The 24,563-nt window shown below is 36.1% G+C and overlaps 1 protein-coding gene across 1 annotated transcript in view; it reads left to right on the top strand.

Moving 5' to 3' along the window:
* Positions 1-24,563, top strand: part of LOC112048075 (guanylate cyclase 32E-like) — a 78,910-nt gene that overhangs the window by 26,758 nt on the left and 27,589 nt on the right. Inside the window, exons 6-10 of the mRNA XM_052884411.1 lie at positions 10,448-10,594; positions 13,266-13,356; positions 17,478-17,562; positions 22,852-23,004; positions 23,288-23,425. Of these exons, the coding sequence (XP_052740371.1) occupies positions 10,448-10,594; positions 13,266-13,356; positions 17,478-17,562; positions 22,852-23,004; positions 23,288-23,425 (614 nt within the window). The remainder of the gene's footprint in view (positions 1-10,447; positions 10,595-13,265; positions 13,357-17,477; positions 17,563-22,851; positions 23,005-23,287; positions 23,426-24,563) is intronic.

Genomic DNA, 24,563 nt, shown 5'->3' with positions numbered 1-24,563 from the left:
GGCAACGAGATTCCTATTACTATCTCCAATCTCTAGGGGAAGGAGTTATTCTGAACAAGCAGTTTAATAACTAGAACTTAATCTAGTTATTAAACTGCTTGTTCAGAATAACTCCTTCCCCAGGTTAAATTAAGACCTCTAATAATATCGCACTTTCCAACTACCAAGTCAGTGTAAATTAGCTTTCATTCAATATTACATTCGTAAATAGAGAGCCGTGATATCCCAGTAGATATGACCTCTGCCTTCGATTCGGAGGGTGCAAGTTCGAATCCGGTCCGGGGCATGCACCACCAGCTTTTCAGTAACGTGCATTTTAAGAATTAAGGACATTTTAGGAATGAAGGAATAACATCGTGAGGAAACCTGCATACCTGAGGAGTTTCTTAATTCTCTACATATGTGATATCTGCTAATTCGCATTAGGCCAGCGTGGTGGACTATTGGCCTACCCCATCTCATTCTGAGAGGAGACTCGTGCTCAGCAGTGAGCCGAATATAGGTTGATATATTATTATTCATAAATAGACAGGTTCTATGTGTGCTGATTATAGTTTTAGCAGAGTAAAGAATGAATGAATTCATTTAAATTCAACAATCCATGATTTGTATGTAACACAAAGTATATTTCAAGCTTATTCACTAATTTGGTCTTTCTTAACAACCTATTAAAATTAACATCAAATCAACTGTCATCAACCTAATGTACAATCGTCGGTATCCACGAAGGGTTGTCAGTAAACACCGGATGACATTTGTTACATCAATTTTGTATTATGTCAACTAACATAGTCAAAGATAGTGAATTAGCCTGCAGATCCGGTGAACATTTTGACTATGTTTTTGATGTGAAACATCTACAGCCCCACGTAAAACCGATTTCTGGCGTGGCGACGCATGGTATATATACAGTCTATATGCAGTAGTGTGTACGGTGTGGCGACGCGTCGCCATGCGCAATCGACTGTGCGATTCTCTCCCACTCGATCCGGCGTTAAGCCATCTCTCTCGGTACACTGAGCTCGGATACCTATATATATATATCTGTCGATGGCTCACATTGTTTTTTTAAAATTTTTACAATTTTGTGAGCCTTGGAGAGAAACACTGAGAGCTGTCCAATCTATTTCCGAACTGAATATACTATACAATGATTACTCGTTTGAATAACATTAGTAAGATAGTTACGTACAAGGTTTCAAAGGGTCAGTTTTCCGAGACTAGGAATACCGGAAACTAGGTACGAGTAGATTTAGTTTCCTATTACTTTCTCCAGTCTCTAGGGAGCAAGTTCTAGTTGTTGAACTGTATAAGTTCAAAATAACTTCTTCCCCAGGCTAAATTAAGACCTCATAGTAACATTTGGAAGTTTTGTTATATATATATTTGGAAGTTTTGTTATATACATAGTAACATATTTGGAAGTTAAGTTACACTGATTTGGAAGTTGGGAAGTGCCAACTTCCAAATTAGTGTAAGTTAATTTTCGTTCAATATTGCATGTGCTGATTATAGTTTTAGGTTAGTTACAATATTAGTTTATATCTGTGTTGTGATAGGTCACTAATTAATTAATTAATTAATTTAAATTCAATAATCAATAATTTGCGAAACACAAAGTTGTCTATGTAGTCTAGCTGGCCTATTCACTAATTTGGTCTTTCTCAACAACCTATTATATAATCTTATTAACAAAAAATACATTCAGATTTTATTTTTCAGTTTTTAGTTTGTCCTGGAATAGTGAACGAAAGCGCCACAGTACGGGCAATTTCGTTATTTTAATTTTAACTCAAAATTACCGGACCGATTTTCATAAAAATTAAATAGGAGCAGTCTGGAAGTATACCTACTCTTTAAAAAAAAAAAAAAATTTTGAAAATAGGTTGAAAAAAAACATACGCAACGAATTGAGAACCTCCTAAAACCTAACCTAAAAATAAAAATCAAATCAACTGAGAAATGTCATCTACCTACTGTATGATATCCACGAAGGTTGTCAGTGGGCACTGGATAACATTTGTTATAATATCGAAACCCAATTTTGTTTAAGTGAATTATCCTGCAGATCCTCCAGACCATTCCACGTGGGCATGATTTGTATAGTTATTAGGATAAGTTAGCTTAAGTTCCTTATTGTTACTTTACGTTCTTACTAATATTGTAAAAAAAAAAAAAGATCCTGTTTGAATATACAATTTTGAGAGCGTGATAGCCCAGTGGATATGACCTCTGCCTCCGATTCCGGAGGGTGTGGGTTCGAATCCGGTCCGGGGCATACACCTCCAACTTTTCAGTTGTGTGCATTTTAAGAAATTAAATATAACGTGTCTCAAACGGTGAAGAAAAACATCGTGAGGAAACCTGCACACCAGAGAGTTTCTTAATTCTCTCCGTGAGAGTTTCTTAAGTCTACCAATCCGCATTGGGCCAGCGTGGTGGACTGTTGGCCTAACCCCTCTCATTCTGAGAGGAGACTCGATCTCAGCAGTGAGCCGTATATGGGTTGATAACGACGACGACGACGATACAATTTTGTGAGCCTTAGAGAGAAACACAGAGACCTGTCTTATCGCTTATCTCTCGGATCGCTTGTTTAAATTACATTAGTAAGTTATAGTAAGATAGTTACGTACAAGGTTACAAAGGGCCAGGATTCCGAGTTTACAAATACCGGAAACGAGATAGTTTCTTCAGTGTCTAGAAACCAAGTACAGTTGTTGAACTGCACAAGTTGAAAATAACTCCCCAGTTTAAATTAAGATCTCATGGTAACATATTGACTCTCCAACTTCCAAGGTAGTGTAACCTAGTTTCCATTGAATATAACATTCGTAAATACACGAATCCTGTGTCTGTATTTATAGTTATAAATTAGTTACAATCAGTTTGTCTGTATTGTGATAGTTGACTAAATGAATCAATAAGTCAATTTACGATAAAAATTAAGTTTTATAACTATAATCCGACTACGTAAAAAGGGGTCTAGAAACTCAGACCAATTATAGAAGGACCTGTATCGCACTCATAGTCGCAAACAAAATTTTCTGTCATTTTCTGAGGAAAACGAGCTTAGATTTGGTTTATATCTTATATTAAACTAGAAGTTTTTGTCCGTTTTTTACACCATTCAACTACACAAATAGGTATTTTTACGGAGTTCTTTAACCAACGAACACGATTACAACTCTTTAACATCGATTCTATAGAGACAGCTTTTATAATCGCATTAGATCGTTGATCATATACTTTGACAGAAAAGTAACATCTAGCGAGGCAGGTCCTATACAATAGTTGGTCTGAGTCTAGAAAGAACGTAACAAGAAAACATTTCAGATTGAAATAGAGAAAGGTATAGACTAAAAATGGTCATGGTAGAGTCGTGGTCACACCCATTATATACCTAGCATATCTACCCATGTTTTGCTCAAATAAAAGTGTATCTGGCATAATCACATTAAACCATACAGTCGGTGCGACCACGGCTCCACCGTGACCATTTTTGTTCCTTACCCTTCCTTTTGGCTTCGCCGTAGTCGGGTAAAAACCGAAGTAACGTGAAGGAAAAAGAAAAAGAAGACAAAAGTAGCCTCACATGGTTCGTGTAAAGATACCTTGTTGCTTTGTTGTCAGCCATTCTCACGAATTTGGTAGACGCTTTCCGCGCGTCTTGATCAAGGTCAATGGACATATTGACATGTTTTTTAATAAATTACACTAATGTTTCTCTTGTTCTTCAAATAGTCGTGAAGGCTATACGACATAGTCCAACGAGTGAAGATCGAACCTATGATAACCTCTTGGTGTTGACACTCCCCTTAACCGTGGAAATATTTAGGGCTTTTTAATTAATTGTAAAGAATAAGCAGGGCTTCACATCTAATTAGATGGAGATACTCATTGAAAATGTTAATTTTGGGAGTAATCAATACATAGGTACATATCTATAAATGAAATTAAAATGAATGTCGGTGTCTTTCAAAGTAACTGTATTTATAAAGTGCTTATAGTTATTTACACGGTACTAAGGCTTTTTATATATTTTCTGTTTGTTTGTCCTGGCTTATTTATTGTTTTTTTTTTTTGGAAAAGGAATTTGACTGGAAGATAGAGGCAGTTATTGAGCAACATAACTAGGTCTGCCTGCTTATAAAAGAGGGGATGTGGTGCTTTTATCCACCAAGCTGCTACAATGAGGTTTGGTGGACTTAGAGGGTTAATGTTTCTTTCTATACCAATCGATTAAACGCCTGCGTATAGGCGTTTAATCGGCATAGGCTAACGTTATTATGTAAAGTAGTATTTACAGCATCCAGTGGTATGGGCTACAGAAATTTATAAAGAGGTATGGATTTTACCTTTTTTGAGGGTTTGTATTATTTATTGTAGCGAAGCAAAAACGATGAAAATTCCATCTTTGATATTTTCAAGACTGAAATATCTTTCGAACGTTATTGTATCCTTTGAAAGAGCAGACAGTGATGTGTTTGGGTTATATGATGAAGCCTCTATAATATTGATATGATTTTAATGAAGCCAAGTTCTGATGTTTTGGTAACAATAAATATGTCCAGTGTTCGATTTCCAGCGTGAGACAAAACAAAGTTTTATGTTTTCAACTAGCAGTAGAAAATATAAAACTTTGCACGCCCGTGCAGTTCTCATTCCCGACGAGCAAGTATGTTATTCGCTTATAATAAAGTTCTCTATTACTGAAAGAATTTTAAAAATCGGTCCAGTACTTTCCTAGCCTATTCGTAATAAACAAACAAACAATCAAATCTTACCTATTTATAATATTAAAGTCAAAGTCAAAGTCAAAATTCATTTATTTCAAATAGGCTAACTATTAGTTTACATTGGCTCCGACAAGATAATTAGAGTCACAAATCTAGGGCACGTGCTTCGAAGAAATACTAGATACAGTTCATCCTGACAGGATAACTTACGAAGTCTTTACTTAAGAAGTAGATATGAGCATGTTTTCAGTTAGGTATGTGCATTTTTAAAAACTAAATATCACGTCTCTAACGGTGAAAAACATTTTATACTTTAAGTATGTGAAGTCTGCCAATCCGAATTGGGCCAGTGTGGTGGAATATTGGCCTAACCCCTCTCATTCTGAGAGGAGACTAATGATGATATTTGATATGGCTTGGGAGGAAAATGCCTCACCACCATGATAAGAAAGAAGAAAGACAATCAATTTACTCAAATCTACATGTTACAGATAGTCACTACCCTACCTTTACGATAGCATGTCTGTCTTTAAGCCTTAAAAGAAAGGGTGTTTGATGTCTTATAGTCATGAATGAATATTTTGTTCCTGGGCCCAGGGATAGGTAACCTACTTACTCCGACTACTACTGAGAATATGAGTGTTGAAAGAAACACTTTATACTTTATTTTTGTTGCCAACCACTGACTCGGATCCTGGGGCGCATAAAGCTAGCTACGATCAAGTATATCCACGTTTCTGCAGCACTCACGGCTATAATTGATCGTGAGTTGGTCGCTGCGTGCATGACGGCTCGACTTCACGCATACATGAAACGTCTTCGCTGCGGGGGGCGCTGCAGAAACGTGGGTATACTTGATTGTCAATGGCTAGCATGACAGTAGCCAAATAGTTCAAGACAGTGGAAGGCTAGGGGTAATAACATCTCACTGGCTACTCTTAAATGTGAAACGTTGGGTCCACTATTGAACGAAAATTCTCTAGTAGGTAGGTATGCAGGTATATGTAATGACTTTGTAAAGTCTAAAGGATAAGACGCACGATAACCTTCGACCCTCGCTCAAAGATAATTGAAAATGTGTAGACGGGATGTACGATTTCTCTAACTATTGTATTAATATGATAATAGCCCGGGATCCGTGGAACAAAACAAGTGATTACTATCAAGTTAATTTTTCGTAAATTCTTGATTTTGGTAGCTACTCGTAACTGGGGTACCAGGTAATAAAAAAACTAATTTTAATAGAATATCGATCAATAGGTATAAATAATTTGTTGTTAAGAGTTCGTTTGTTTGTATATTTGTTTGAACTTCCTAATGAAGTTATTTATCTTTACAATAGTCCTGAGGACCCTGAGTTAAGTTCGAAAAATCTCAGGAGCCTGCTTAGGGTAAAACTACAATACAAAGAATAAATAACTCGTAAGAATTCATGACCAAATTGACTAAAATTAGATAATTTTAGCTAATTCTGCTAATTAGTAAGTAATTAAAAAAATAATTTAATGCTGCTAATTGTAAGTAGCGGACGGGCGCTAGTTAAGTGCCTAGTTTATAAGAGAGTTTGGTATAAAGGCCTGACGCCTGGCTCTATTGGTTAGGATCAAATCTCGTGTCTATTTCAAGCTACTAAAGAATCCTTCAGTAGCTAGAAAATATTAGCGGACCTAGTGAAACACCTAACACCTAAGCTGAATGAATGTTTTAGACAGGTAAGATTTGTTTTTGTGTTTGCTTGTTACGATTTAACTCGAAAACGACTCTATCGATTTTGAAAATTCTTTTACCATTAGAAAGAATCTTTATCGAGTAATATAGGCTATATTTTATCCTCGTATTTCCACGGGAACGAGAACTACGCGGAACGTTTGTTAGTATAAAATAAATATTCCAATTTCATTTTTATGTTCAGGATAAGAGTTAACGCGTCTACTTTTAATAATGTCTGAGCTTTTAGGGCAACAAAACTATCCTTCAGATTAGATTATTCAAATCGTTACAAGGCTTATGAAAGCCAGTGAAATAGAATTTTGTTAAGTATTTTGTTGTTTTTCTTACACAAGGTCAGTTGTCTACTGGTGAATGTAAAAAAAATTATATTTCTATAACCAAGAATTTCTGGGTTCAATTTTATTCGATTTTGTCTTTTAAGGACAAAATTCTGTTATAATTTTTATCAATTTCTTATTCTATTCACGTTAACTAATGTCTTGTCTTTGCTATTTCAAGTTTAATACTTGATTTTTTTTTATTCTATGACAAGTTTACACTTGACTGTGATCTCACCTGATGTGAAGTGATGATGCAGTCTTCAGGTCCACCTAAGACCGCACCATCAGTTACTCTTCCAAGTAAATCCGATTTGATGGTCCTGACTGTTTCTAGGCGGCATCGTACCGAATCGTTTGGCGGTACATCTTTGCCGTTAGGCTGCTAGCCACAGCCGAAGCCTACCACCAGACCAGATCTGAGCCAATTTAGATAAGAAAATATAAGATTCTTAACTGACCCGAGATGGGAATCGAATCCACGATCTTTGTGTTGTGAACCACAGCACCAACTGCGCCAGAGCGTTCGACAAAATTATATTCAAATAACTTATGTCTTGTCTATGCTATTTGAAATAGGTCATAATCACAGATTAATCAATAATAGGCAGATGGAGCGTACGGACGACGACGACGACGGTGTCGTACCCGTTACAAATATGAAATTCAAAAACGAATACACTTTCCAGTCAGTACGATTCGAAGCGTTACATCAGTAATTTTCAATATTAATCAAGAAAAATGGCGTCTCATATTTTTAAATATTTTATAAACTGTTTACAAAAACTAAAGAAATAAGATGGAATATTTTTCATTGGTAATTATTGATTATTACACCTATTAATTACGTACGTTGCAACGTAATTGTTGTTAGCGTTAAATTTTGAAATACAAATTATGAAAAGGTTTGTATGCGGTTATCAAGGAAACGCGTGACGTTTGTTTTTTTATGGGTCCAACCTCAGACCAATTATAGAAGGACCTGTATCGCACTCATAGTCACGAACAAAATTGTCTGTCATTTTCTGAGGAAAACGAGCTTAGATTTGGTATATATCTTATACTAAACTAGAAGTTTTTGCCCGTTTTTTACACCACTCAATTACACAGAAAGATATTTTTACGGAGCTCTTTAACCGACGAACACGATTACAAATATTTAACATCGATACTATAGAGAAAGTTTTTATAATCGCATTAGATCGTTGATCATATACTTTGACAGAAAAGTAACATCAAGCGTGGCAGGTCCTATACAATAATTGGTCTGAGGTTACACCGCCTTCACCAAGTTGATTGTAAATACTCACTCTGTATCGTTATAACTTTGTGGGTAGGTATATTATTGCAAGTGTATAAGCTTCAAAGTTTATTGCACAACAATACCCTGTATGTCAGAAAATAAATGGAATCCACAGTAGGGAGGCTATTAGTACAAGTCTTGAACATGAGGTGGACAATAGAAATAAGCCTGCGGTAGGTCAGGACTCAAGTTTTATAGAGCAAGTTGAAATGAACGACTATACGATAAAGTTTAAAAACTTGAACTCGACCCGGGCTTTAGTTAAAAGTTTTGTTACGGAAATAGATCCTTTATTGAAGAATATAAGCCATTTATTATGTTTTTCAAACAATTTTATTTCTTCTCTCTTGTCTTCCAAGCCTCATCGTCATAATTTTGTGCTCGAGTCATTACCACCCCAAACCCTTCTACTCGGATTATAGCTGGGTGGTCTACGCTCCAGCCCCTGTAACCGAGTAGCACGTCGATTCTGTTTCTATGATCGCAAACGCTTCGAAAATTAGAAAAATGTATAGGATTGACATTTGCTAACGACAGGTCACGTGATCAAGGTCTAATTCATGAACTTTTTGGAAACGGGGCAGGCAATAAATAAGATTTGGTGCAAATATTGCACACTTGGGAAACTCTTTTCGCCTTATTTGTGACAGCTTGTGCAGAATCGCTTGTCAACCTAAGTTGATTATAGCAACCTACACACCTTCTTCGAGTCAGTTTTCTATCTTTTCCATCAACTTTTATTCACCTTCTTCTAGTCAGTTTACTGCCTGGGCATCATTACCAGTCCACAGACCGTATGTGGTCTGTTTGAAAAAAATCTTTTCAAGGGACACCCGGATGGAACGACCGATCGAAGACGATATTATATTTATTCGACCAAACCCCGCAGGGTTTGTATACCTAGTTTTCCCTAGCTAAGTAGGTAACTGCATTTGTCACGTAACATTGGAGTGTAAATGACAAACGTGTTAGTGTTTATTACTGAACGATGTTTAGTCTACGCTTTTTGCGGGGGTTCGTGACCTTTGTGTAGATTTACGAGATTTTGTAATTCGTACATACGAGTACCTATAGTTCTTTTATTTGGCACAGGAACAAAATGTTTATTCATGACCTGCCTGACACTGCTGAATATATGTGGACTTATGTAAAATTTTGTGTAAGTATATGAAATTCATTAAAGAATAATTTTCGTTTATTCATCCCCTTATTCTCACGGGGACCAGCACTACGCGGGTGAAACTGAGAGGCTAGGCTAGTTTTTTTTTTTTTATAAAAATACGTCTTAAGTAAGTGAGTGTAAAAGCCCATTATTGCAGAAACTATTATAAAGGAAGATAATAATAATTTGAATGTGTGAAATTCGTAATCTGACAGTTTTTTATTCCATGTTATAGAGAGCATGTATATAAGTTATGGCTGGTGGGAGGCTTCGGCCGTTGCTAGTTACCACCCTACCAGCAAAGACGTACCGCCAAGAGATTAAGCTTTCCGGTGCGATGTCGTGTAGAAACACAAAAGAGGTGTAAATTTTCATCCTCTTCCAAATAAGTCATTTCATCATATATAGTTTCATCTTAGATTGCATAATCACTTGGCATCAGCTGTGAGATTGTAATCAAGGGCTAACTTGTCAAAAGATCAAAAAAACCATCATGGCCGATAGCGTTTTAGCTCGTATTGTAAAAAAATATTTAAAAATTATAATTTTCATGTATTCACGTCTCAAAAAAGTATGATATATGTTTTAATCTACTATAACGAATAATTTAAAACCATTTAAAAAAAGTATCAACTAACCTATTATGCTAAGAATGGTACCTAAAGAAAAGAGTAAAGCCTAAACACTGCCGTGGGCAATTGAAGACTATATGTGGATACGGTGATGATCATTGGCGTATCTAGGATTATTTCCTAGGGTGGGCCTGCCCCCCCACATAAAGTCTATTATTAGTATCATATATACGCCCATGGTATATATGATACTAACAATATATATAGGTTTACATAGCTTACTTTTTTACATTGGACCATATGACTATTGAAAAAAGAATATAAACTTTATTAATGTACTAGTTTACTTGGTTCTACAAAAATTAAAAAAGATAAAAATTGTCTACAGATTTCTCAGCCTACGCGTCAAACACATTTCGTGTATAGAATACTCTTTTGTTTACGAAGTTTAATTTGCGAACTTCGAACGTAACGCCAAAGCATTTAATACTTTAATTGTATTAAGATTTTATAGTTATTTATATAGGGTGAATAATATTTTAAGTATTATAAAAAAAAAATACGCCCATGGTGAATAACCACAGACTCTCGTATATACGTGAAGTATTGTTTATCGCCAACAGTCTACGTGTTCCTCGGCGAACACATCGCCCTGGTGGACTTCGTGAACACGCTGCAACGTCGCGGGCTGCTGCAGGGCGGAGAGTACGCCGTGGTCGCCGTCGACGACGAGATATACGACCCCAACGACGCCGCCATCACACACGCTGGTACGTACAAACAATTCAATAAACAAAAAAGTGTGTGTCAGCTCCGACGCACGAATGGAGTTTACTCTTTCAGATCGACTGTCTTAATAGGTGTATGTTGTCCCGCAGCATGCACTATGTACATCTCAATACTTACGCGTTATATTGAAAGATGCGCAGAATAGATTGCGCACAAAAAACATAACGCTGTCATTCGTTCATCAAATTTTACTGCCCATTTTTTATTCATTCCGGGGGCTATATTTGAAATATAGAAGGAGTAAACTCCAACAAAGGTTTGCACTCCGAGAGTGCCGGCATCCAAAATGTTCAAAAATACACAACACTGCCGGTAACACTGTAAACTTTGACAATTGAATTCAAACGGATTTACAAATTTACGATCGGCCACGAGTCGTGACGCGAGATTAAAATTTTTTACGCATCCTAAAAAAGTGCAAAACGCCGCTTAAGAAAGTTTTTACTTCAAAAAATAAGACATTAAATTATTTAATTTTTTCATCATCATCATTATCAACCCATGTTTGGCTTAGTGACTGGTGAGCTCGAGTCTTCTCTCAGAATGAGAGGGGTTAGGCCAATAGTCCACCACGCTGGCCCAATGCGGATTGGCAGACTTCACACACGTAGAGAATTAAAAAAATTCTCTGTGCAGGTTTCCTAACAACGTTTTTTTCTTCGCCGTTTTTTTTTATTTATTTAAAAATCTTCTTTTTTAATGTTACTTTAATAACAGATTTACAATATATTTAAACCGTTATTTTAATACAAAATTAGCTAATTAAAAAACTTTCCTTCCTTTCTTAACGTCTCATTAACCCGTATACGTATCCTAAATCTACAACAAAACAAGCCCCTGCCAGACGAAACAAGTTTGTTATTTATTACAGATTTAGATAAATTACACCGAGCCACCGGAGGGCACACACCACTCAAGGCTCACGAAATTGGGTGGGAGGGAAAATTGATACGTAGCAGGTGGTTCTAATGAAAACATAAAAAAGTGTCCTAACTCAAGACGCAAATGTGATTAGGCTTTGTTTACAACTCATATCACATGATCACTCTAAGCATACGCGATTTTAACGATTTTCGGGATTTGTTTTACGATGTATTTGGATTTTTATAACGATTTTGCATGAAAACAAATTCTAATCACACTAATCGCACTTCACATCACACTATCACACTTCACACTAATATTATAAAGGCGAAAGTTTGTGTGTAAGTATGTTTGTTCCTCTTTTACGCTGCGGCTACTGAAGCGATTTGGCAGAAATTTCGAATGGAAATAGATTTTACTCTGGATTAACACATATGCTACTTTTGATTCCGGAAAAATCCATAGTTCCCGCGGGATTTGTGAAAAACTGAACTCCACGCGGATGAAACGCGGGCGTCCACTAGCGAAAACATAAAAAAGTGTCTTAACTCAAGACACAGCGTGATTAGACTTTGTCTACAATTCATATTACATGATCGCTCTAAGCATACGCGATTTTAACGATTTTCGGCGTTCGTTTTACGATGGATTTGGATTTATTTAACGATTTCGTATGAAAACGAAATTTAATGACGTCCGCATCTCAGCTGGGGGTAATGTAAAACAGAGTTTAGATACTTTTATAAGCAGTAAACAGTGAGAAAAAACATAATAAAGTTCTTAATGACAGTTATTTAACCGGACAAATCATATATTTATACAATTATACATATTATCTGTAGCAAAGCTACATTGCTGTTTTTTGCAGCGTAATGGTTACGTGCGTTACAGTAAAAATACAGACAACATATTATATTATAGGGAAAAATATACAAGTTTAACCCGAGGGCTAGAAAAACGTATACAGACGAGACGTCTCGTCTCTCTAGAGAAAAAATTGCGTCGCAGTAATTCGTGTGGTGATTTTCTGCTCTGTGTATGCGTTTTCCCGATTTTAGTTTGATGTTTCTATGTTAAACCTATGTTCTACGTTGTCGTAGTGAATCCGTAGCACGCTGCAAAACCAAACATGAGTGTAGAATAGTTTCACGTATTTTTCGCAGCTTCGTACCATTTTCGTCGGGCTTTTATACAAATACATGAACTGTAGGTACCAAATGCTATTGCTAGCGTGCTATATAATTTTGCTAGCGTGGAACAAATGACAGTATTTGTCGCGTGATTGACGTCGTGAATTTGTTTTTTTACACAGAACATAAACACTAACAGCCAGTTTCTTCATGTAAAGCTAAAGTAACAGTAAAAGTAGTAAGTAGTAAAGAAGACTTTATTTTTCAGTCAATAAGACCGTCACTGTTGCTTTATGACGTTACTTTGACTGTTACTTGCGATGAAGATACTGGCCGTTAACACTCATACGCACGAGAGTTATTTTAATGGACGTTAAAAAAGCGTTATGAAGTTAAATGAAGGTCTGTTTCCATCGCCCAAAATTGAAAAAAACAACACTGGTCGAAAAAAAGCGTCATTTTTTAAAAACGCTGTCCTATGAACATGCACTTGGAAATGCAATATTTGTATTTGAACGCTTTTTTAACGCCCGTTAAAAAGCTCTCAAGCGAATGAGGGCTTGAAAGTGTTTTAGAAGTTTGTGATTTTTAACCGATTTCAAAAAAAGGAGGAGATGAGATACATGTTATGCTTTCGTAACAGTGTTTGTTGTTGCAGATCATCTGATACAGAACAGTAGCAGCGACGTGCTGGCGTTCAGAGCTGTACTCAAGTTGACGCCTTCCTATCCGACCAACCCTTTCTACTTGTGAGTAAACTCATTTATTTATTTATTTTAATAGGATAATTAACAGCTATTACTATGTCATATGTTAATAATTTACATTGGAATAAATATACTAGTAGTTATTGCACAGAAAGAAAGAAAGAAAGAAAAAAGCTTTATTAGTGAATTATGCCACACAACACAATTTGTTCTATAACAATATCCTGCGATTTGTGGCACAACCCAGTAAACGGATCCAACTCAGCATAATAGTCTCTAATACTCTTTAAATAAAAAGAGCATGCAGCGCTGGTTTTCAGTTGGAACCGTTGACCAGATGCCGCCACAAACACAGCACACAACAACCTTATTAACTAAAATAAACAATAATAATAACTTAAACTTAAAATAATACATTACTATTAACTAAAATAAAAAGGGAAAAACAATAAAATACTATACTAAAAAATAATAACGTGAGAAGAAAAAAATATTAAAAATTAAATTGTATCATATATACAAAGGTATTTACAAATTTACGCAATTCTTATACAGTTATTTACCTATAAGAAAGAAAAACAGCTAAATATCTATAGGTTATCACAGCATTCATTATGTCAATACTATAGTTATCAGAAATAAATGAATGTCAAATTAAACAATGCAAATTAATATGCAAAAAAATGCCAGACTACAATAAATTAAAAGCAATAAAAATAAAAACAAGTCGCATACAATTAAATATAAAAAACTAGAAAATGATATCTAAAAATTATTACAAATAAAATTACATTATTAAAGATTACAATACAATTACAATTATGTTATTACTATCAATACATGCCAATAACAAGTCAATTATTAATTAAAAGTCAAATCATCATCATCCATCATCATTATCACAATCAGCCTATTTTAGCAGGCCACTATTGGGCCAAGGCTCTCGCTGTCCGAGAGAGGATATGGAGCTTAGGCCCACCATTCTGCTCCAATACGGATAGGCTGGCTTATTTTGATAATGTTTCTGATAAATAAGCTTATAAAGTAATGAATAAAAAAATAAATGAATGTGACGGTAACAACAAAAAAAAACCTACTTTAATTTTTCATTTCAGACTAAGGTTTGTTTGGAAATCTTTGATTTTAAGCTGACAACTCTAATTTTATCACTATTAGTTAATATTAACAGAAAAAATAATAATAAGTGCATTGCCATTTCAAAATGAACGATTTACTTTTGATTATTTTTAATGAATAAAAAATTATTCATTAAAAATTTTAAAAAATAATGAATAAAAAATTTTAAATTGTGAAAGGCTGTTAAAACCTAGGTTATATATAAATGATAGGGCTTTAGGGCATAGACCTTCGTTGTAAGCCTATAGGTACATAAATCACAGTTATATAAGTCCAATGTAAGCCCCACAGTCGAACAAAAGCCCCTGGCATTAGAGGGATGTTTTGAAAAAGTAAATATCATCCCCTGAATTGATTAAGATTTTTTGCGACCGCAAAAATCTGTCATCTGAAATGAATTTTACTTCGTTTTTCTTTATGCGTATCATTTGAGTTAATTGCTATCCATAATCATAAATTATATAACAATGGATTTATAATACATATTGGCGGACTTTAGGTTGGCAATTAATATAGTAATTCTACAAGCAAACTATGCTAGCGTAATAATTATGTAACGCTTGCTAGTAATTATAAAGTTATTATGGAGTAGTAATCCCTACACTTATGTATGTATATGTCACCGTCAGATTGTAAAATACGTTACTTTATAATCTCACTCGTAATATTATAATCTGCCGTCATATTTTGAACTAAAATACTGATTACAATTTAACGTGTTATTTTTCGATATATTATATAAACTATCAGAAGATTTTGTCTTGATTGGCACTGCGAAGGTATGAAATGTCCTTCCAGCTTCAGTTATGCCTATCACCTACAACATTGGTTTGAAAGCCGCATGGCGCAGTGGATAGTGATCCTGCTTTCTGCATCCATGGCCGTGGGTTCAATTCCCACAACTGGAAAATATTTGTGTGATGAGCATGGATGTGTTCCAGTGTCTGGGTGTATTTATTTATTATAAAAGTAGGTATTTATATGTAGTACTAGTTGACGCCACGCGGTTCCCGTTCCCGTAGGAATACGGGGATAATATATCGCCTATAACCTTCCTCGATAAATGGGCTATCTAATTTTTTTTTTCAAATTTTTTTTTTTTAAATTTTTCAAATTGGACCAGTAGTTCCTGAGATTAGCGCGTTCAAACAAACAAACAAACAAATTATTCAGCTTTATAATATAAGTATACAGAACACAGGCTATACGCTTATTTTGGAGCTAAGTAGTGATGTGTATTAATTAAGTCAGTATAAGTATATTGGTATCCCTTTAGGTCAGGAGTGAATAGGCACCTTCAAAGTAAGTGCGGTCAGACAAGATCGTAGCATTACATTTATTTTTTTTCAAGACATAAATGGCTCCTACGGTACGAAAAATGAAGAAAATTGCGAGGAAAATTTGTAAATTGTTCTCTTATTGAGGAGATGGATGATTTTTATCTATATAATTTACTTGTCTGTCAACGTTTTTGAATTTAATATTAAGATGCGTTAACCGAACCGTTAAATGTTCTGGAAAAGTAGCTTAGTCGTCATCATCACTTGTAAACTAATTTAGAACTATGATTAAAAACTGCAAAATACGATTGAATTATAAGACTGCAATCCAATTCCAATCTCACTTGACTTGATCCTTTATATACAAAAATTTTCTAATACCTTGCCTTTCAATAAAAACTTTTTTGCTGTGGGACACCTTTATATTTATGCTCATATTTTTTAATAATCTTGATTGCAAAAACCATTTACCTTTACATGAATATTAAAATTTATTCTCGGTATTATTAATTTTATTTCTAAGATTAAGGCACCTCACACACTAGGCAACTTGGATGCTGCAGCATAAACGGCAGGTGAAATATCAATCAACAAATTTACAGTGACATTCACTTGTACTCTGATGAGTAATCATCATCATCATCATCATCATCATCATCATCATCATCATCATCATCATCATCATATCAGCCGATGGATGTCCACTTCAGGACATAGGTCTTTTGTAGGGATATCCAAACATCACGATACTAAGCCGCCTGTATCCAGCGAATGCCTGCGTCTCGCTTGATGTCGTCAGTCCTTCTGGTGGGGGGTCGACCAACACTGCGCTTTCATTCCAGCACCTAGATGAGTAATATAGAGTTGAAACTCATGGAATAATCACTCGACCAACGAGCAGGCGGTGTGAACGATTAGTTACTTGTAATTAATGGAATCGCACAAAAAAGCAAGCGAAAATTGGTATTGGTAGTATATTATACATCGGCAAACGATGTATAATATACTACCAATACCAATTAACCAATATTTAGGCTACCAATTAATTAACCCGTATTTAGGTAGTCCTGAAAACCGAATAGCTGTCAAACATTAAGACCTACAATATTGCTTTATACCAATTCAGCGTTGTCGTGTGCCGTGTCACAATCTTTCAATCAATTATGTATTCTGTGGTTCTTCGATCCAGAGGGCTTGGGTTCGAATCCTGTTCGAGGCATGTACCTCCAACTTTTCAGTTGTGTGCATTTTAATGAAATTAAATATCACGAGTCCGCAAACCTGAGAATTTTCTTAATTCTCTACGTGTGTGAAGTCTGCCAATCCGCATTGAGATAACCCCTATGATTCAGAGAGGAGACTCGTGCTCAACAGTAAGCCAAATATGAGTTGTTAATGTTGATTCTATAGTTAAACGCATGTGAGTGTATTTTTCTAATTTGATGGAATATTGCCAACGTATAATCATCTATACTAATATTATAAAGCTGAAGAGTTTGTTTGTTTGATTGAACGCGCTAATCTCAGGAACTACTGGTCCGATTTGAAAAATTCTTTCAGTGTTAGATAGCCCATTTATAGAGGAAGACTACAGGTTATATATTATCCCCGTATTCTTACCGGATCGGGAACCAAGCGGGTAAAACCGCGCGGCGTCAGCTAGTATTCAATATTCATGAGTTACAGGAGTATGCAGCGTATCTGTATGGTTTAATGCATATGTTATACCCATATGGTTTGTTGCAGGACTCTTTGCCAAATGATACGGAAGCTGTCTGCCGCTCCACCGTTCTGCGTGCCGAACTACCACAAGATATTTGACGATACTTCGGTAAGTAAAGCAATCTGTGTGCCTAGTGTGAGTTTTCAATATTTCCATTCTGTTACTATCGCGTTGACGTTTACGCAAATTTATATGGAATTGAAACAGTTGTGCAGTAGTGCCACTAGATGGCGCTGTTTCAATAGAAATTCGCGTTTACGTTACGTGACAGTAACAGTATCAAACTGCCACTAGGCCCTCTGTTCATTACTCACGCATTCATGCTTACTTCATAATATCATCCTATATAGATCATAAAAAGTAGGTAAACTCAAGATTTCTAGTATATTAATATTATATAAATGGAGATTTGATTCTTTTTTTATAATGAATAGGTTCTTCTTTCATCAATGGACAGCTACATTATCAGGGAATAATATAAACTGAGCCGTGATAACCCAGTGGATATGACCTCTGCCTCTGCATGCACCTCCAACTTTTCAATTGTGTGCATTTTAAGAAATTAAATGTCGTGTCTCAAACGGTGAAGGAAAAACATCGTGAGGAAACCTGCATACCAGAGAATTTCCTTAATTCTCTGCGTGTGTTAAGTCTGCCAGTAGCCATTGGGCCAGCGTGGTGGACTATTGGCCTAACCCCTCATTCTGCGGAGGCTCGAGCTCAGCAGTGAGCCGAATATGGGTTGATAATGATCAATATAAACTATTATTCTTATCCCCGTAACCCTACCTTGAAATGACGTAGATAAAACCGCGGGATTCGGTCCTAGTCAAAATCACCGCTGTATGTCCAATATTTGCTTGGTACATGCAGCACAATGCTGAGCTGGATCCCTTTCAAGGTTGTGCCAAATATGTCACAGTGATGTCATGTTCTCATGTACTACTTCTTGCCTAAAGTGGTCTGTTATTTTTTCCTATTCTTTACAAGTTAGCCCTTGACTACAACTCACCTGATGGTAAGTGATGAGATGCAGTCTAAGATGGAAGCGGGCTAACTTGTTAGGAGGAGGATGAAAATCCACACCCCTTTCGGTTTTTACACGGCATCGTACCGGAACGCTAAATCTATCTACCTACCGGCAACGGTGTATTGCCAAACGCGATACACCTTTGCCGGTAGGGTGGTAACTAGCCACGGCCGAGCCTCCCACTAGCCAAAATATCAGGCACTACAATAATGTTAAGGTGTTAAAAGTAGCTCAGTTATGATATAAATGTTTTTCTTTCTTTCTCTTTTCTAAAATAAATAAGGTAAAGCCAACTCGTCGTGGTTAATCACAAATGAGGGGCTCCACCAAAATTTGCAAATTCGCACACTAAATAAGTGATGTGAAGTGCTGGCGCCAAGGTCCATGAATCGATACCTTAATTTACTTTTACGTCTTGTCTAACTGACTTTTGCCCGAAGTCTGTCCGAGACAACCGCAGCGTAAACAAATCCTCAACTTGGACACTTTGACGCCAGGAAAAATCAAATGATCGCCAACTCCTAATCAGGATCGATCTACAAGGCAATGACTTATTATAATCTATGTACATAATTTTCACGTTAAAATTGTAAACACAATGTAAATTAAAAAGACAGTTGGCATATAAATAAATACAGTCAATGATATTTTATACTAGAGATGGGGCACTAGCGAATAAAAACTGAGTCGGACAAATGTGGAACATTGACTTAATTTCGATTAGTCGCTTATTAAACAACGAACGTTATTAAACAAATAATACCTAATTACCGTCTACTATGTCGAGTTGTGTGTTCAGGAAGGTAAACACTATATATACATAAATATAATGGAATTAAAAACAAAATTGTGCATGTGTGCGCTTGGTGGTGTGGCTAAATTTAAATCTATAGTTTAAAATTATCATTGGATACAGTACCTTATAGGTACTCTATAATGAAGAAAAAATATAATTTTTTTTTATTTGGACACCAACAGATTACAATTAAATACAAATACATATATTAACAAGAACTAATTATAATTGTAAAAAAAGTATAATTGTAAATCTACTTATAGGTAGTCACAACATGCTTATTTTAACTATTATTAATTTAACAAATTAACAAGTTAAATTTTTAGATTAACAAATTAAAAAATTATCATGCAGTAGCTTAAAAAATTGACACAAAAGTTCTAGAGCTCAAAGCCGTGGAGCTATCAATCTTTGCATGTATTTTTGCTCGGCGCAGTCAAGGTCAGTAATATTTCAATACTGGGGATAGCCTTCGTTACAGCAGTGTCGAGTGTCCGGTGCAAACAAGCAGAGGTTTTATATTCGTAGGCTTAACGAGACTAACAAGCTTTGTACACTATTTATATTCTACCTACTGCAGTAACATTCGAGCAATTTTAAATTGGCGGCACGATATTAATTAGCTATTGTAGACTGTATTTTCTTTGCCGGGCAATGATAATTTCATACTATAGATAGGTTACGTCTCTAAAAAATCACCGCAAAAAGTGATCTGAATTTAGCGACTCCACTGAGCGCACACGTGTACGATTTTGTCTTTAATTCCATTATATATTTATCTATATATAGTTTTTACGCTTTCTGAACACACAATTCGACTATGTAGACGATATTTAGGTAGGTATTATTTGTTTAAATAACGTTCGTTTTTTAATAACTAACGACTAAATGATATTAAGTAAATTTTCGACATTTGTCCGTCTCAGTTTTGATGACTAATGACAAATGATTGATTTTATTTCATTTAGTCGCTTAATAAACAACGAGCGTTATTAAAACAAATAAAGCCTACAATGTCGAGTTGTGTGCTCGGTGGGTAGCTAAATTTGAATCACTTTTTGCGGTGATTTTGTAAGGACGTAACCTGTCTAAAATTATCATTGCCCGGAAAAGAAAATACAGACGCAATTTTTCTTGAATAATATTGAAAATTACTGATGCGACGCTTTGTGTCGTACTGATTCGAGAATGTATTCGTTTTTGAATTTTATATTCGAAGCGGCTACGACACTGTCGTGTTCCGTACTCTCTATCTGTTTAATCTGTATTATTATTATTGCTAGAAAAAAAAAGATTCCGACGAATTGATAACCTCCTCCTTTATTTTGAAGTCGGTTAGAAACAAAACAGTCAACCTCCACACGAGCGAATCAATTCAAGTTCAAACTTATACTTGGATTAAGTTTGAATCAAAACGGCATTATATCGGAATTTTGAAACAATTATCATTCAAAGCCCTCCATAATCCTGTAAATTTGGCGATTGTTTACCAGTTTGTCTTATCGAATGCACGTGTGATTTGATCAGGACTTAACTAGCTTTGAAAACAATTCGCGTGTTCGAATCGATTCTACTATAAGGTTAGGGAGTGCAAACTGTATGGGAAACAATGGCCTTCAATATAAATTCACCAACTGCAGTCTCCATTGGGCTATCACGGCTCTCTTACTGAGCCTTATGGCCTTTGCCACCGATTCCGGAGGGTGTGCACTGTGCACCTCCAACTTTTCAGTTATGTGCATTTAAAAAAAAAAAATATCACGTGTCTCAAACGGTGAAGGTTAACATCGTGAGGAAACCTGCACACCAGAAAATTTCTTAATTCTCTGCCTGTGTGAAGTCTGCCAATCTGCATTGGGCTATTATTGGCCTAACCCCTCTCATTCTGAGAGGAGACTTGAGCTCAGCAGTGAGCCGTATATGGGTTGCTAACGACGATGCCCTAAGAGTTGTTTACTTAGTGCTTATTAAATACAGAATTTTCCAGTTTGCTTAATTTTATTTCTAGTGCATACCCTGATCGACAACCTTATGCACGCCACTGCTACCTATCGTATTTTCCTATAATAGGAGTATGGCCTGAAGAATATTCAGCTTTTATAAAATTATGAAGGTTTGCACATTACAGATACATAGCGTGGCGTGAACTTCATATATGCATAAATACACTGCATATCCTGGGGATGCAATGCCCATATTGTAGAAGAAATTTTCTAGTTTGTACAACTCACAAGTCTAGTGCCCACCCTAGTTATAACAGAATCAAAACAATATGATTATAAAATATAAACGAGATTTTTATGAAAATACTAGCTAACACCGCGCGGTTTCACCCGCGTGGTTCCCGTTCCTGTAGGAATACAGGGCATATACAATACAATATATAGCGATAGCCTATAGCCTTCCTCGATAAATGGGCTATCTAACACTGAAAGAATTTTTCAAATCGGACCAGTAGTTCCAGAGATTAGCGCGTTCAATCAAACAAACAAACAAACAAACTCTTCAGCTTTATAATATTAATATAGATAAACGAGATTTTTATGAAAATATTTCAAAGCTAAACCTTTCAAGTCGTTATTTTGTGTTACACAATTTTTTCCTTTTCTCTTTTAATATAATTGATTCAATTTCATACTCGGAACAGCGCTTTCAAAGCATCCAAGTGTGTTGAAATGAAAAAATTGTTAGAATTCGTATTTTATGGAAAGCTCCATTATTTTAATATTATTTATGTATTTTTCTTTGAACTGGCTTGCTCTGTAACTAGTTTCTTATCAGGTCAGGACAAAAATAAACTTAAATATTAAAATTCGCATTTGATCTATCTTTCATTTCAATATTTAGGTTTGAATAAAAGAGTGAGACGTCTAGGGTAATTTTCCTTTAAAAAAAAAATTAAATTCATGCTCGTAGATACATTTTTCACTAGTTGAAGGAAAAATTTGTCATAGGTTCTTTTATAATGAAATTGGCGTTTAGTAAGGGGAACATAAAGTCAATTTTTTAAATATAATATATTTATTTAATCAAAGTGTGTACCATTGCTATCTACATTTATGCACTTTTGCCATCTTATGGGTAGTTCATTGATCCTTTTACTAAAAAGCCATTCGGACGTGAATCAATAAAATAATTCAAGGCTCTTTGGACTGCCTCATCAGAGTTGAATTTTTTCCCTTGCAGGAAATTGTCCAAATTTCGAAAAAAAATCGTAATCTGTCGGAACTAGGTCCGAGGAGTAGGTACGGTGGATATCTTAGACATTTCTGTTAAAGCTCGTCTAATTTGGTAGCCGTCTGTCACCGCCATACACATCATTAATTCTTCGAGCCGCTTCTGCAGCACTGGTGCCATGATGAAACTCTCCTAAGATATTCTTTTAAAATAAATAAACAAATCAAAGGCAATTTTGTCTAGAATTACATAAGACGAATATTGTACTTATTTGAATAAGAATTAATGTAATATTTCCAAAAACACCTTCACAAAGTTTTAAACGTGTTTGCTCTGTCACCTCACAACTAAATCCTGGAAAATAATTGATGCAATGTACCATTTATTTCTCAAGGTGCCAATAGAAGCAGCTCATCTGTTCGACGCGGTGACGCTGTGGGCGCGCGCCGCCACCGCCGCGCTGCAGCACAAGCTGCCGCTCACAGATGGCGCCACTCTCGTCAAGCTGCTGCGACCGACTACCTACAGATCATTGCAGGGATTTGATGTTAGTTACTAATCGCGATACAAGTCTCCTCACTTCTTTTTCGTTCACACAGAGATACTGCGCAAACTAACCAGGAATGAGGAGATTCGTTGAACCGAAGTCGCCGACATAGCTCAACGAGTTGTTAAACTGAAATACACGTAGAAGGCACGTAGTTGGAAGAGTCCACCTGTGGCGCTTGGTTCAGTAGATAACTCCTCGCCTCTTTAGGCACAGAACCAATCACCCAACCCAAACAATCAGTAACTGACCATTAACTTACAACCTCCTGTTTCCTACGCAGGTGATCATGGACAGCGCAGGCGACGCGGAGGGCAACTTCTCAGTGATCGGTGTGGTGGAGGACTCCTCGGCTCCTAGCGGCTGGAGCGCGCAGCCAGTCGCCGCCTTCCGATACGTTAACTCCTCACATTTGTTGCCTGTAAGATTTTAAATCTTATGATAAATTAGCATATAACTGTGATCTCATCTACAGGTGTAGCATGCGTTAACGATATAATGTCAAGAAGAGTAAGAGACTGAAGACTATAGCTTGGCAACTTCGTTTGTAACACTCCCGATGGGCCGCGCGGGCCGGGAGGGGGGTATAGGAGTCTTTCCTCTCGTCACCCACATATCATGGGAGTGTCATCAATAAACTTGCCAGACTATAGTACCGGCATCGAAAACATCGCTTTTTGATCCCATCGCAACGAGAGAGAACGATATAAAGAAGCGATATTTTTCTTCATCTCATTCATCTCGCAACGCCTAGGCCAACTGAATACTAGTAAGGTAAGAAAAAGATAAACTAAAGACTCCTCGTTTTGTTGTGGGTTAAAAAGTAGCTACCCGGGTCGCAATCGCAATGCCAAAAACCTTCGTTCGTTCTAAGCTAGTGAACTCATTGGAGAATGAGTGTAAACACCGGCGCACTCACTCTTGAATGTGCCGGTGTTTTCACATTCACTTGTGCACTAGTATCTCCTGCGTAGAGGGTTGGATCAAAATGAAGCACATTGCACATACTCGTAGCTATATTTTTTACCTACTTATGTTTTTGTGTGTCTGCTAGAGCCTGATGGTATCACCCACGTAGTTCCAGATCCCGTGGGAATGCAGGGATAAAATATAGTCTATATTATTCGCTGATAACGTAGCTTTTCAATGGTTTCAAGAAATTTTAAATCGGTTAAGAGGTTAAGCCGTAAAAGCGTAACCACTAACAAACAAACATACTTACTTTTAGGTATGGATTACAATTGACATTTTTTTTATGTTTACGTTTTAATAATTTACTTTCCGATGGACGTTGGGCTCTGATCAAACGAAAATTTAATTTCATAAGTACGTACCTCCTTACTCGATCGTAAGACCATTGAGCGCCTTACTTCGTGTACTAAGTACATAATACCCGGCTGTTGTTCTATAACATTACTTTGAAAGCTTCGACCCGTGGCTACGAGATAGAAAATTTTCTGTTTTCCAAGAAATAGAATGAAAAAGTAAACTGTTTATTATTATCTAAATCACTTAAAAAATAATCTTGCCCGGTCTAAGGGTGGACGCCTGCGACTTCT

Source organism: Bicyclus anynana, chromosome 11 (assembly GCF_947172395.1).
Source record: "Bicyclus anynana chromosome 11, ilBicAnyn1.1, whole genome shotgun sequence".
Lineage (NCBI taxonomy): Eukaryota > Metazoa > Arthropoda > Insecta > Lepidoptera > Nymphalidae > Bicyclus > Bicyclus anynana.
This window is presented reverse-complemented; position numbering and strand designations above follow the sequence as displayed.